We start from the raw sequence: 15447 nt of genomic DNA on the forward strand, positions 1-15447 counted from the left end.
GTAAAGATGAATACAGCTTGAGCAGGGGAGAGAAGATTGGGAAGAGAAGACGGATGCTAACTCAGCATGGCGGACAATCCTTCAACCAAGGGAAGCGATGGCGCAAAAGGCCGCGGGTAAAAGCTAGATACAAATCGAGCACGAAACTGAAAACAAAAGGGCTGGGAAGAATGACAGGCGTGAATTTCGGCGCAACCTCTCTGACCGTGATCGAGGTGGAAGGTCCCCCCCCCTCCGTATAAGTGTTCCAGGTGACAGTAGTCACAACCTAATGACTTGTCATTGTACAAGCAAAGTTTACTGACCTTATTTGGACCATCTTTCTTTACAGCTCTCAAACGTGCTTGTCCTTAATTATGACAAAACAAAGTGCAGATAGTAATTGTTTTGTTATATGTACTAGGAAGAACGCTTTTCAACTTCAGTTAAAGACGAAATGGTTCAGTTCGACCCTTACATTCTTGGATTCATTAAAAGGAATCAAATTGGTCATCTAAACTACCAATAGATGTTGTGGTGAGAGCAGTTTGTTTCCCCATTTCTCACCGCGTGCTGTTGTTAGATGCTTTTTTCAGATTCTCATACACTAGCGTGTATATGAAGGGTTAAATTTCGATTTACAGTTGCAAAATTATTAAAAGGAGAAATTGGGACGGGCAGAAAAACCTCTTGAACTAGAAACAAGCGCAGTAGATCTAAATTCAATAGGACTAATCTTACATGACGTTATATGATGCATCATATCATCTAACTTACGGGGCACCCGTACCCTCCCCCCCCCCCACGTCCCCTGGGGGGGGAGGATACGGCTATACGTAGGCTACAAATCATCACACCTGTGTTTGACAAAGCATAGCATTGGTTAATAGTCCATTCCCAAATTACCTTTAGCCTCTTTTTCAAAACGAGTCCTGGTGCTCATCCTTTCAATAATTAATTATATGTCTTCATTTACACGCAAACTAAACTCATTTTAATACGAATGGATAAGGACCAGCCCTCGTTTTGAAAAAGAGGGTAAAGGTAATTTGAAAATGGCCTATTATTCTTCTTTTTATTTTGGTTTTACGAGACTGAAGAGCATCTATATTGAAATAATCATATACTGATCTGAGTGATAACTGATACTTCTTTTCTTTGGTCCTTAATTCTGACGAACGCTTCTGTCATTTTAGAGTTCACTAATGAAACGAGCAGAATTTGAATTATAATGTATCATATGTTAAACGTTACCATGAGGACAACTGGGGCCATCCGAGTTTTCTCGACTTCCTGTAGGGAACGGAACAGAGTAAACAAATCAATCAATTCAGTATCAACCAGTGTGAAACATTGCAGCTTAATATCTCTAGCCTTCATGAGATTCGAACAAGTCTACGAAAATTGCCGTACTGAGTACGTACTGAAAAATGCCTCTGGCTTCGGCATTGTGATAAAATCACAATCCACACAGAATACAGCATGGCGTACCTTGCTCGACGGCGTCATATCCTGATATATCAATCTTCTGAAGAGCGGTGTGGTAAGTTCGGGACAGCTCAAACAAAACTATGTTCAGGTGCTCTGTAAGTATATCGAAATAATAATTTTATTTGGTTATTTAAAACCAATTAATAAACCTCATATAAATAGGATAAGTACTTGTAGCTATTGTTAAGTTTGCTTGCTTGTTTCCGCTTTTGCTGTTGCGTTTTCTTCAGCTGCAGTTGCAAATTTTCTTTAAGCGTTTTTTTTAACTGTTTATTTGTTCACGTGCAAAATGCAAAAGGGAAGAATCTCTACTAGCTTGGTGATGGACAAATTTACTTTTCACGTACATAAATAAAACATACATGTAAAATTGAGGTTCAAACCACTTTTTTAATGAGAAAAACAAAGAAACAAACAAAAGTCATTCTGTGCCATTAATAGCTACAAGTGAAATCACAAAGAGGTCCTGTTACCTCTTAAAGCCGCTTTGAAGACTTGCCGATACTGCATGATATTATCGAATGTCACGGGGACAGATACATGTCGAGTTGGCGTGACACTACCATTACAATGCTCCGCTGACGGAAAAGACAATTCACCGGCCATGTTGCGCTGTTTCGAGAGATCATAATGTACAATTACCTTTGGGAACTATCTATAACAATAATAACAACAGTAACGAAAACATTGACCCGCCCTCTCTTTGATGATCAGCATACTCTAATGCTTATTCATGCTCTAACTTGCTTATTACTTGCAAAGGACGAATCCCTTCAAATATTTCTTCAATGTCATTGGGTTCTATTTAACTCACCTCTCCAGATGAACTGTCAGCAATAAAAACTGGTAAAGTAGGAGGTCTGAATCCTTCCCTAGTCTGTCTTGGTGGTGTTCTTGCCTGAGACGACAAAGAAGATCCTGACCCCACCCTCCTTAAACCTATACGTCGACAAGAACCAAGTACTGCAGAATGCGTTGTATCTCGTCTTTTTTCGGTAAAATTTTCTGCGTTCATATCTTCAGGATGGTCCCTTCCCCGCTGGTGTGGTCCAGGCCCGCGTAAACCACCTGGTTTAGCCGTTTGGCGACAAACTTCAAGGGGTTCCGTTAAATTTGGCTCATCCGTTCTTGAAAAAGCCGTTCGCGGCGGATCGTGACTGCTAGGCGGCATGGTAACTAATGGACGTTTTTGTCTTGGCTGCAAAGGGAAAACAAACACCGTCAAGAAACGTGACATTCTTTGCTGTTAAGTTAAAGCATGACTCGATCTTAATGATTGTCCGGCAACATAAGGCATAACGTTTTCCTTAGGAAGAAATCATCGGGGCATACCACTATTAGCGATGAACAAAGAAAAAGAATCTCGGCAACTCGTGTCTTGTAAAATAGCTTTTCGCGCATTGTTGCGACATGGGTAAAAATGTCTGTTTATTAGCAAAGTGGCCCATCACGCCAGCGCCTATCTCCGGTTTCCGTAGCATGAAGCGACTAGGAGTATTTTTACTTCCCCCTTGATGGGAGGCTAGTCTATCGCGGGGATTACCCTCCTGCATTAAATTCGCCGGTACCCATTTAAACACCTGGGTGAAGAGAGGCACTGTGAGAGTAAAGTGTCTTGCCTAAGAATACAACACAGTGTCCCCGGCCAGAGCTAGAGCCAGGACCACTCGATCCGGAGTCGAACGTACTGACCATGAGGCCACAGCGCTTGCCTATGTAATATAGAGCTGACAGGATTTCACTACATGTGCAACGCGATCGCAAGCACTGACAATCAATGAGCAAGATAAAGTCACATGACAATAGTCCCTTTTAAAGTTGTGGGCTTGGTGGCCAAGCCTTTGAACGGGAGTGAGGCTAAGGGTGACCCTGTTGTGATAGAGACTTGTGTCTAGTTAGCATGATAACAAAGAAATTTGCATTTGAAAAGCAGCAACATCTCTATCATAACAAGGTCACCCTTAGCCTCACTCCTGTTCAAAGGCTTGGCCACCAAGCCCACAACTGTAAAAAGGACTATTGTAAGGTTGTAGAGTCCTCTGCTTCCTGCACGACGCTTCGGTAGGATTCGCGCGATCCTCCATCTATGCACTGATCTGTCGCGTTATTATTAGTTTCATTATTGTTCGAGTATCGTATTCGTCCTATTGCCAGAAGAGAACACTGTTTTCAAAACGTTTGATCCGGTTCAAGAGTGCGAAAGCATTCAATTTTTTTTACAATTTTGAAAATGAGTAAGCTCTAGAAAACTCGAACTTGCTGAAAGAGAATCCCTACCAGTTGAGGAACACGTTGAATGGATTCAGGTAACTTTTGCTGTTGCTGGGTAGTCCTTACAAATCCCTTCGTGGACGCCAATACAATACTTTCACTTGTGTCAAATCCTTGAGTGGGTAGTCGAGGTGCTACGTCAACCGATGGAATCGACTCAATCCAGGTGAAATCTGAACCAGGAGCACTTCTGTCCCCTGTAGGAAAAAAAAGGATTCAAAATTAGCAAAGTTGATTCTATACTGCCATGCACCTGTTCCTTCAGTATAATAGATAATAGACTACAAGCAACACCATCTTGTATTAAACCCCGGGGGGGGGGGGGGTACTCCCTTATAAGGGCTTAATGGGGACGGGCGGCCAGCCAGGGTATCTTTTTCGAGATTTTTGTCTTAAGCAGGGTATCGAATTTATCATTTTTTGTCTTAATCAGGGTATCGATTTATCAATTTTTGTCTTAAACAGGATATCTTTACTTGGAAGATAAACAGCAAAATTTTTACAAGCTCTAATTTTAATTAATATTGAATTCCGTTGATTTTGGCATTGATACCAGCCACATTAAATGTCTTAAACAGGGTAACAAAAATCGGAATTCTGTCTTAAACAGGGTAGAAAAATCAGCGATATTTGTCTTAAACAGGGTCAGGGTACGAGGGGCCGCGCTGCACCTCCCCACCCAGGAATACATCGAGTACCCCCCCGGGATTTAACCTTTAACTCCCACGAGTGATTAAAACGGAATTTCTCCTTAGAATATCAATACAATGTTAAGCACACAAGTGATGAGTGAGTGATACCAACTAGGGGTTTATTAGTTGATCCAATTCCCCATTTCAAAAACGAATGGGGGAGTGGGTCGAGTCCGCCGCGCAAGTTTGTCTGGGATGATTGTTTACAAAAGATTTGTGTCTAGAGTAACGATCCCAGACAAACTTGCGTGGCGAACTTGACTCACTGCCCCATTCGTTTTTGAAATGGGGAATTCAAAATTCTCCAGAGTAACATAACAGAAGCGCGCCTTACGCATTATTTTTCCTTAAGCAAGCTACAACAGCGCGCTCAAAGAGGCAGGCATCTCCTCTCTTTACGACAGGAGAGCATCTCTATCGTTTGATCTTTTTAACGACATTGTTCTTGAAATTAATCACAAGCTCGCAGGTCTGCTCCCACCTAAAGCTGAGCACCACAGGCAGCTGCGCAGCAATAGGAAGTTTAACGTGCCAGTGTGCAAGACTGATCGTCTTAAAAAATCTTTTGTTGTTAGCCATAGCCTAAGGATGTAAATATATATGTTTAAGTATGTATATTTTCTTAACACAAGATTATCCTAAGTGAAACGTTTTTATTAGATTTGTATATTTTTATTACAAAGATTTTCAAACTATTTTAACTATGAATTTTGTTTCTTGTATATCATACACATAATTCAGTCTTCGGACTGCGAGGTGTTTCTTTTTAATAAACGATTTATCTATCTATCTACAAGAATTGTATGGCCAAAAGTGTGGAGAAATACTAAAAACGAGATCATGGAAGTACAAAGGTTAAGACTGAAAAACCATGATAAACATGAATCGCTGGCCTGTGTAACACTTACGTCTCACCACATTTTAAAGTCTTCTGAGATCATTTGCTAAGCAGACACGTAGCAACTGAACGTGCCGTGAAAAATAATTACACTTCGATTTACCATTTCTGGTCTGACTGTAGAGATCTTGTCTTTGCACCGATATCATTGGAACACACGAAGAGTCTCTCTTTGCAGTGTCGCTCACCACTGAACCTTTCCACGAGTGACCATCTCCTCCGGAAACCTAATACAAGATAGAGTAATAATGATGTAACAATGAAACATTCAAGTGAGTGTCGGGATTGCCTTGGTTTTGCCTTACTTCGCTCTGTCATTGTTCCAGAAAACAATCAGATTCAAAAATTAATCGCGACTCGGCCGCCCGCGTTTTCCCGCGTTTTCCTGTTTAAACGTTAAGCTCTTATTGGTTCTTTCTATTTTCCTATCCTCTGATTGGTTATTGTGATATTTTCCGATCCTCTGATTAGCTATCGTAATATTTCCCTTTCCTCTGATTGGCCATTGCGATATTTCCCTTTCATCTGATTGGCCCCTTGTTTTCGAGAGTAAAAACTATTTAAAAAGATTTTGCCATAAAAATTTCTGCAATGTAAAAGCTGGAGATGATAAAAAAAAAAAACTCATGCACCCTAAGATTCCCCACTTTTCCCCCACCCCCCTAATTTGCGTTGTGATCAAGAAGTTGCATTTCGGGGTGAGTGGATTGTCCCACCAACTGAAATACCCAGAGCAAGTATCGAAATGACTCAAAAAAGAGTAAAGCCCACTAAAAAAAATTATTGTATCTAAAGTGCACGTTACTATTGTTAAAACGACTTACGTTTCGGCTATGGTTAGGAATAATTTTAGCTGGCGCTTTAGGAGCAAGGCTCCATTCATTCATTTTCGTTATTTCTGCTGGGTAGAATTCAGGTGATGCCTCATAGTTCTCTAGGAAATTTGCCTCTCGATCCCATTTACTCTTCTGTTCGGATATATGTTGACATCGCTCCACCTGGTGTAATATCTCCTTTTTTTGCAAGTTTGAGAAGGACGACATTTTGAAGTTGTCGTCTGGATCAGTCTGCAGAGCACCATATGCAAACAAAGACCCAGGATGGTTGGAAAATTCATTTGAGTTCATCTCAAGTCCTAAATTGTGCGAACCACTTTCCAAGGAAGACTTCTCCTCTAAACAACTGTTTCTTTGGTGGATGCCCAGAGGAAAATCCGATCTTCCTTCGGAAGTAACCATCTCCTCATCTCCAGACTTGTGATGAGTTGGAGATTGGGACGAATGCAAATCAGAACAAGGATTACGCACGGTAGCTCTATCAGGACTCTGCAAATTTTCCCAGCTGACTTGACGCCTCTCTCCTAACATGTCACAATACACAGCTCTTCTTTCTTTCAAACCAAAAGCAGTGCAATTTTCATCTCCCATGACATCTTTTTCTCCGTCATTGAGGAGGCTCATAACGGGTGAGATGGACTCAGAATCATTCTCAGACCAAACTTCAATTTCCCTTTTTAAACTACTATGTTGTTTACTTGGAAAAGACTCTTGTGAGCCAGCTTCGCCGCTTGTAACATCTCCATTAGAATCAAAGAGACCACTGATAGTACCTTCTGCCTCCCTTTCACCTGAACAAGCTGCGAAAGAATCCGGCGACAAATCTAACAAATCACTTAAGTCTTGACTCCATTCCAGTTCTGCCTCGAAGGAATCATTACCTAACCTTTTTTGTGGTACATCTGAAAAATGAGAAATTCTTTTCGCCTGGGAATAGTTTGCTAAATCACTCATTTTAGGTAACGTATCACCTGCAACATCCCTCCGCTTGCTTAGTGAATTGCCCGACTCAATATTTACCACATTCATCTGTGCGGTTTCTGTATGGTACATCATTTTTGGTGAGTGGATATCCTTACAGGATGAAAAGAGGGCGAGAATCTGGGAAGCATTTCGTTTGCTGTCACGAACGCATTCATTTTGAGTTTGTAACATGAGATTATCACTCGAGGTTCCTCTAAAGACAGCAAGATTCTCTTTTCCTGTAGTTTGTTTTTGAGATGCTACATTTGTAGGGACTCTTTGATCGTGCTGTTCTTTTTTCCTCATGGAAGCACTGTGTTCTTCGTTTGAAGCCCGCAGAACTGTTCGCATCCCATGCTGACACTCTTCTCTTTGGATGGCTTGAAGATATTGTTCTCGTTTGTTTGAATTAGAACGGTACATGTTGAAAAATTCTGTTTCAGCTGAAGGTTTGTTTCCCAAGGCAAACCTATTCAGACGTAGGACTGGATTTTCCTCCCTTGGCTGAAAGAGGAAAGCAGAATTATTTCGAAGAAAAATGGTGCAAATGCAGTATCTGAATGAGCAAGAACTCGCCTTCGTGTGCAAAGCAAATATCAAATAGGAAGTAAAATACGAACAAACAAAAAATACATTTTTGCCGCTGTCAAATAGTATGTGCAGTTATGTAACAAAGTTTAGCCGCTGTTTAGAAAAACAGTTACATTTAACATTAATAAATTCGTATATTAACTAATAACAGCCCACTCATAAAGAAATCGCTAATCTTGTATAAAAATCGCGGCCTCACTCAAACTTCCACTACAGACAGAACCTTCAGGCTTTTAAATCAATATTACTACTTGCTTGGTCAGTACCATTTTGAATGTTCGACTGATTCAGTCTCTGTTTTCTTTTCTTTTCTTTTAGAGCTGTTTTGTAAACACGGTTTAAGTTTGTTTTCTTCATAGAAGCTGCATAAACCAATATTTGTCGAATTCTATTTAATACCTCGAAAATACAAGTTAGTGACTACTTGAGCCCGATGGAAAATTCCGTTTTTCAGTTTTCTGTTTCTTATTGTCATTCAGTTACAACTGGTTTAACTAAAAACATATTTTGCTGATGTGAATGGCGGGTTACTGTTTAATAGTATTCGTTATCACCTTTTTCATATCTGGCTCACTGGAACAGGTTTGGTTCGTTTGATTACCAAACGGTGGCTGGAAACTCTGGAATGAAATGAAACACCCAACTTGTGATGAGAAATATGCATTCATAGTGCAGAGATCATTGGTTTAAATAAAAGTGTACAGAAACTGAGCCTACTGGTACGTATACAATACTATAATCAAATGTAAGTTATCACCCCTCGTCTCGTTTCTCTCGAGACGGGTCTCGTTTCTCTCGATGCGCGTCACGTTTCTCTGGATACGCGTCACGTTTCTCTCGATACGCGTCACGTTTCTCTCGATACGCGTCACGTTTCTCTCGAGAATCACTGAAGCGTTTTGTACGGAATATATTACTAGCAACAAGCCAGTGTGCATATCAAAGACAACTACAATAATGCTACAGATAGGTGTCAACAAAAAGTTCGATCGAATGCGAGACAATGTAGGTATCGATCTCACCCTCTTCGTGTCAAGCAAACATGTTGATCTTTTGCAAGGATATGTCTGCCGCAAGTACATCTATATAATCATATTACTTTCTAGTGTTAATTTTCATTAACAACAGTCTGTAGTCTTACAATTTGTCTGTTTTCACCTGCACTTATGACATCTTGTAAAATTACATTGATGTGCCCGTGCATAAATGTAATTGGGTTTTTATGCGTTTACAAATTGAAAACTGTATTGACGAGCGCGAGACATGAAAAACTTTGATAACTTGAGTAAATGAACGTGTACTCAGTTCTCCTTTAAATTTATCACCAGGAGATAGAGAAACAAGGAAATGACATTCTATCTCTTTAAGAGCTGATTATCCTGGTCTATTTACATTCACACATTACAGGGGTATTCAATAGACATGTAGATATATATTTATATATCTACATGTAGATATATATGAGTCATTGCCGTTGCAATTGCGCATGCTCGCTGGTTTACTCTAGTTTGAGCACTCTGGCATACATACATACATACATACTTTATTTATTCCAGAAGCAGACTATGTATACACTAAGAGGAAATGGAAAATATGCTTCCAGAAAAGGAAGTTAAGAGGTTATCCCTATGTGAAAACTCCCTAAAAAATAAGTCTAAATGAAAATAAAATACTTAGTTATAATTAAATATTTAAATACAATTTAAGCTGAGATTTAAAATGCTGAAGATTATCAGCTTCCACAATGTTTCTTGGTACGATACCACAAAGGTTGGGTCGTTTGGGGTGACCGTCTCGGTTCTCCCCCATCCTAGCATTAGCACTGCACTGATGAGGCCCAGAAGGCCGAAACAGTACTGTCTGCAGTTATATATATATATCTCTTATTAACCATATCTCTTATTAACCAAGCGCCAGGGCCGTACTGGGAGAATATCTTCTGACTGCCCGAGTAGTGTAATAAGTTTATGTATTTGTGCTTGTGACTCAAGGAAAATTCAGCTTACAGTATGAGTCAGGGTCCTGCAGTTATTCAAAGGATAGAAAACACTATCCAACAGATAAATTCCCGTAACATTTGGCCTGTAACATTTGAAAAAACGACCACACCATACGCTTGTTAAAGATCTATACAAAAGATAGCGTCATCCATCCTTTGAACAACAATGGCAAGATCGTCATCCTTCCGCACCTTCTTTCTAAACTAGAGTTTACAACAGCAGGTTGCAACAAGCGGTATTTAACTGCTTCCCACTGGTTGATAAATCTGTTCAATCCAGGTCCACCCTCGGCATTTTACTGGGTTTCCCTGAAACTTTGCTGGTGCCCATTTAATCATATTCATAGGCTAGAAGAGTCAGTAAGAAAGACAAGCCTCTTGCCTTAGGGAGGAGGGTTGGCGTAGTGGTGAGAGCGCTCACCTTCCACCAATGTGTCCCGGGTTCGATTCCCGGACCCGGCGTCGTAAGTGGATTGAGTTTGTTGCTTCTCTACTCTGCCCCGCGAGGTTTTTCTCCGAATACTCTGGTTTTCCCCTCTCCTCAAAAACCATCATCATTTGGATTTATTTAATTTAAAGTTTATTTGGATTTATACACAACCCCACAAGCAGTTCAGCTTTAAACATTATCGTGTCTAAATAAAGGTGGTATCATTATTATTATTAACACATTGGCCTCGACAAGAGTCAAGCCAAGTCAACACTTGATCTCAAGAGCCACACAGTCAGTTGTACCAACACCATCCACCCTTTGAACAACCACGGCTATGTTACCATATCTCTTGGGAATGCACCTTACATTTGTGTGAAACAAATGTTTAAACTGCTTTTCCTTCCTATCATGATTGCATTCATGAAGAAAATAAAAATAGACTGTGTAATTGAATTCATATTGTATTTTTTAATATTCAGTAAATCTATTTATTTCATTTTAGCCGTTAATTATAAATACTGCACAGGATTGTATTTTAGAAGGTCATTGTATATTAGGTCGATTTCTTTTGTTATTTGTTACTTTTCTCTCGGAAAAATTAGTTTTTACAAGCTACTCTTAAATTCGAGAAAAAATAAAGTTTATGTATGTATGTCTGTAGGTATGTATGTGGATAGAACATGTCCAATACCTGTCTTTTCCTCTTGGCCGGTTGGTAGACAACTCTCTTTGACTCTTGCTGCTCTTCCTCCAATTTTTTAGCAGTTTCCTGGCTGCTGCAGATTGAATGCTGCAGTTTTTCTTCTATAGTTATCAGGTAACGGTCGCTTTCTAATTCTGCCCCAAGAGTCACCTGTTTAAACATCAAGCAATGGCAGCCACAGAAAAGTTATGATATCCATGCACTACTTTCATTTCAAGTTACCATTGCTAAGTCTCGTTGCAAGAAAAGATGGCCATGAAATTAATGGATTATGCTTACCTGAGCCTGCATACAATATATTTTTTTCCCTTAGCATAAGAACTAAATTACTCAGAGCAATACTCTCATTACCAGTTAGAGTGTGTCTATGTGTCACACCTTGGTTTACAAGCAATCTGATAACTGAATGGGATGCACAAACAAGACATAGTCCTCATTTAGATACCAAAACTGACCTGTGCTCCTTGTACAAAGAGGGAGTCCAGAGTTTTTGACTCTTCATCATAAAGTATTGCCTGGATATCAAATAAAAGGCACTCTGAGATATATTTTCAAAAATGAAAAACATACATGTACCATGTGGTGAATGATAAAAGTGGGGCTTATTAGACGAGACTCTTCAAGGCAATTTTTAGCAAAACAGTAGAAAGAATTTGGGGCTGTTAGTTAATGACAACCCTTAAAATTAATGCTGATTGTGTGTCATTTTTGTACGAGATGTTAATTTCCCATGTAAGAGATTACTGTGTGGTGGATGTCCTCCCCTGGGTGGGATGGGTGGGTGTTGGCCCTGAAAAGCCCCTATGGGGAGTGGTCAATTAACCTATGTATGTATGTGTCTTGCAAATTAACAATTAAGAAAATTGAAATAACAGAAATAAAGTAGTAATAATAAAATAATGATAAAATGGGACTGATAGTCTGTGAAAAAAAAGATGAAAATTTTCTCTCTATTTACTCCCATCCTTTCCATTCCCACTCCTATCCTTTCCTCTTTTCTTCAGGTTACTGCACTTCTGTCCCACTCCACCATCAAAACAAGTAATATATCAAATTTCTCACATTTTCAGGTAAAAATGCACCATTGTAGGATGTTGGAAAATTAATTAACAATAAGTCTAAAGCATCTAAAGCATGCAAAAGCAAAAATAAGACCAATAGTATGCAGCATACCTTAGTCCCTATTATCTTCAAAGAGCCATCCTAATACAGGTCAGAAGGAAAAAATGAAAACAAATATGGAATCTTATGGAAGTCACTGGAAAAGGACAACTAATTTAATAAATTCCATCTTAACTAAAGCTGCTTTGGTTTATTTTTTTAACAGCATGATGGCTTGTAAAAATTTACCTGCCACGTCTTAACTTTTTTGGTCTTCTGATGAGTGTAAAGAACCTACAGTACATAAACAGAATGGAATATCTTTGTCAAAGTTTGGCACAAGTTCACTGTAATATGAATTTAGCAGACTTTCAACTCCCATATTTCATCAAGACAGAATTTCTCCTTACAATGTCAATACAATATCAAGCACACAAGTAAAGAGAATAATATTTTAGAAAAAAACACAATCAAGGGGTAATAAAAGGAACCAAGACCAAATTCTCCAAAACTACATCAAAAAAAACCAAGGACAATAAGATCTTGGGAGCTAAGGGGTTTATTTTTCCCCTCTGAAGCTTTCTGGCAACAAAAATACGTCATCACTTGCCTACCTTCCCTCAATAAGGCAGTGGTACAACATTTGAATAGAATAGCAACTAGAGATTTACTAGTGAAAAAATAATTACACAACTACTTAGAGAACAAAGGCAAGACAAGCAAATCACAAAATAATTATGCTGCAGACTAAAAATAATAATAATAATAAAGAAGCGGCTAAGTGCGAGGAGGAGTTGGGGCTGGAGTTGGATTTGGAACACGTGCAAGGGATCAAGAAAGAGGTGCGGAGGTGCCAAATTGAGAAGTTAGAGGATGAGATCAGAAACCAACAATGGCAAGGGCGTCTAGTGACTACCAGGCTGGAAGATGAGAGTTTGAGTGCCGATGGGTGTTTCTAGTGGCTCACAGAGTGGAAGAGCTGCCCATCATACACAATTGCTGGACTCATCAAGCTATACAAGCAGCTCTTGCCAACGCGAGTATACACAAGTCAGAAGACCCACACAAGCGGGGAAGGCGAGGTAAGGTGCAGATTATGCGGTAAGGCTTCAGAGAGCATGGCTCATATCTTGTCAGGATGCAGTGTGCTGGCCCAGAGCAAGTATCTCTCTAGACATGATGCAGCACTAAAGGTACTGTTTTACAAACTGTTGTATGATGAGGGAGTTATCGATGAGATACCACCCTGGTACTCACCCGACAAGCTCAAGCCTGTGTATGAGTCAGAGAATGTGAAAGCTTATTGGGATGTTCCTATATAAGCTGATCAACAAGAGGTCAGATGCAATAGGGTGGATGCATGCATTGTAAACCATATGTGCAAGAGAGTTGTGATGCTGGAAATGAGCTGCCTGTGGGTTAACAATTGGACAAGAAAGGACGAAGAGAAGGCACTGAAGTACGGACCCCTTCGCTGGGAACTAAGAAAGCAGTTCCCAGGCTACTAGGTGAAGCAATATAACATCATAATGGATGCCATCAAGGGGTGGTCACGAGAGCTGGATGTCATGATGCGTAAGCTGGTGGGAGGCAGAAGCACAGACATACTGCGAAAGATGCAGAGGGCAGTGCTCTCGGGCACGCTGAATATTGCCCGGACTTTCAAGGTGGCAGTTTGAGTTCCTGTTAGAAGGAGGACCATAGACACAACGGAAAAGCTTTTTAGGATTAGTTAATGTACATTTATTTTTTACTCCATGGCTCACAGGTTACGATTTTCGCCCAGTGCTGTTTGATTAGAATGTAGCATTTAGTTGATTTCTCTGCGATTATAATAATATTGGAGAGATTTATTTCAAATCCCACGCAACTTTTAACATGGTGTATAAAATGTTTCCTCAACCCTGTAACAACTTACTCAGTATTGACACTCATTAATTGATCTCCACGAGTACGCATTCCCTTTTAAAAAGGTTTCTTAGACAAGATTGTGTATCGCAATATCCTTATCTTACTAGCGATGAAAGAGTGTCACAGCACATGCAGTGCGTGAGCGATAAATCCACTTCTATGTAGAGGCACGAAAGTATAGAGCTCCGGATGTGAAAAATCTATGATAAACTACCCAACCATTAAACGTATGCTATGAAATCAACCCTAGAGTTAGCTTAAGGAAACGAAAAACCAGCATCGCTTCAAGAACCTACCGAGAATATATCCCAAGACATCTTGGAACTGCGTGCAGTACTTCAATGAACACTTTCATTTAAGATTTGCTATCATCTCAAAGTTTCCTCGCATCCACGCGATTTATGCGAGCACATAAGACAGTACCAAACGTAAAATTAATTTCAAGGCAACTTTCACATCAGTTACTCGTTCAAAACGATTTGCAAAGCTTTAAAACCTCGAGTATTTAATTGCCAAGGTAATGTTTAGTTGGCGCCATATTTGTATTACGCGGGATGTCCGAGTTGCTAGACCCAGTCCTTGTCGTTTTCGACGATTACGTCACATCCTATGTTGATTACTTGACGATAGGAAATATATTAGAAGTCATCATTTTCTTGCTTTTTTTCAATCAACTGATTCCATCCTTCTCAGCTGGTCGCCGGGTTTGTGCTGGTTAAGTATTAAATGGCAAAGGTGAGCGAAAGATGTCAAATTTAATTTTGCCACGAGACTCTGAAGTCAGTAAGGAAAATTTACAATATTTTCCATACACAATATCCATGTGCCCTCAACCTCGTTCCCAGGGCTTTTCCCTTTTTGAATATTTTGGCGGGCGGGAAAAAGGTATAATTTTGATGACAGTTGCGGCCCGCCCGCCAAAATATTCAAAAAGGGAAAAGCCCTGGGAACGAGGTTGCATGTGCCCTCTCTTCAACGTTTCAAAATTTCCGCAATATGTTTGTCCAGTTATGGATTTATAGAGTGCATTATGTAATTTGTGGTAATCCTAATGAGCATTAATTAATATTTTGCTGGCACGTATCGGAAGACTGGGGGTGGCTGCGAGGTTCGCAGAGAGTGATGGGATCGTGGTTTGTAAGTAGGGGTCGTTAGTAGGGCAAGGCATTCTACAGTCAGCCTTCACCGTATGCAGCTTTTCGTTTTCGTCTTTTGTATAAATTTGGAGCGGTACGTTGCATATTACCTTAAGTAACTATGTAAAAATGCATGTCATTCAAAAAACCCCAAGGGTGGCACCGCTGCCTTGGTCGGGGATACACGTTCCCCTTTTTTTCCACCTGCTGGTTTTTAGGGGTTTTCGTGTCCGGCTTTGGTGCATTTAGTTTACTTCAATTGTAATGGACTTCTGTTAGCATATCGATTTGGCGTTAAATACACGGCGGCTTGGTTGGCCAACCCGCCCACATACTCTTGTGTGTCCGGTTGAGTAGTGAAGGCAAAATCTGTAGCTGTCAGCAATAGATATTACAAAATATCTTAGACAAGCGGGAGTGTTAATCAGCCATGCGTAAGACTG

The 15447-nt window shown here is 40.0% G+C and overlaps 1 protein-coding gene across 1 annotated transcript in view; it reads right to left on the reverse strand.

The window, feature by feature from the left end:
- The window catches only part of LOC111344131 (uncharacterized), a 31502-nt gene extending 17089 nt beyond the window's left edge, over window positions 1–14413 (reverse strand). Inside the window, exons 1-14 of the mRNA XM_088747296.1 lie at window positions 14165–14413; window positions 12207–12251; window positions 12030–12059; window positions 11312–11371; window positions 10845–11006; window positions 8276–8341; window positions 6156–7634; window positions 5435–5558; window positions 3748–3938; window positions 2285–2668; window positions 1944–2082; window positions 1471–1563; window positions 1234–1272; window positions 306–349 (exon numbers count right to left, since the gene is read on the reverse strand). Of these exons, the coding sequence (XP_088603422.1) occupies window positions 306–349; window positions 1234–1272; window positions 1471–1563; window positions 1944–2082; window positions 2285–2668; window positions 3748–3938; window positions 5435–5558; window positions 6156–7634; window positions 8276–8341; window positions 10845–11006; window positions 11312–11371; window positions 12030–12059; window positions 12207–12251; window positions 14165–14185 (2877 nt within the window). The 5' untranslated portion in view covers window positions 14186–14413. The remainder of the gene's footprint in view (window positions 1–305; window positions 350–1233; window positions 1273–1470; window positions 1564–1943; window positions 2083–2284; window positions 2669–3747; window positions 3939–5434; window positions 5559–6155; window positions 7635–8275; window positions 8342–10844; window positions 11007–11311; window positions 11372–12029; window positions 12060–12206; window positions 12252–14164) is intronic.
- Window positions 14414–15447: the final 1034 nt, after the last annotated feature.

This window comes from Stylophora pistillata, chromosome 2 (assembly GCF_964205215.1).
Source record: "Stylophora pistillata chromosome 2, jaStyPist1.2, whole genome shotgun sequence".
Lineage (NCBI taxonomy): Eukaryota > Metazoa > Cnidaria > Anthozoa > Scleractinia > Pocilloporidae > Stylophora > Stylophora pistillata.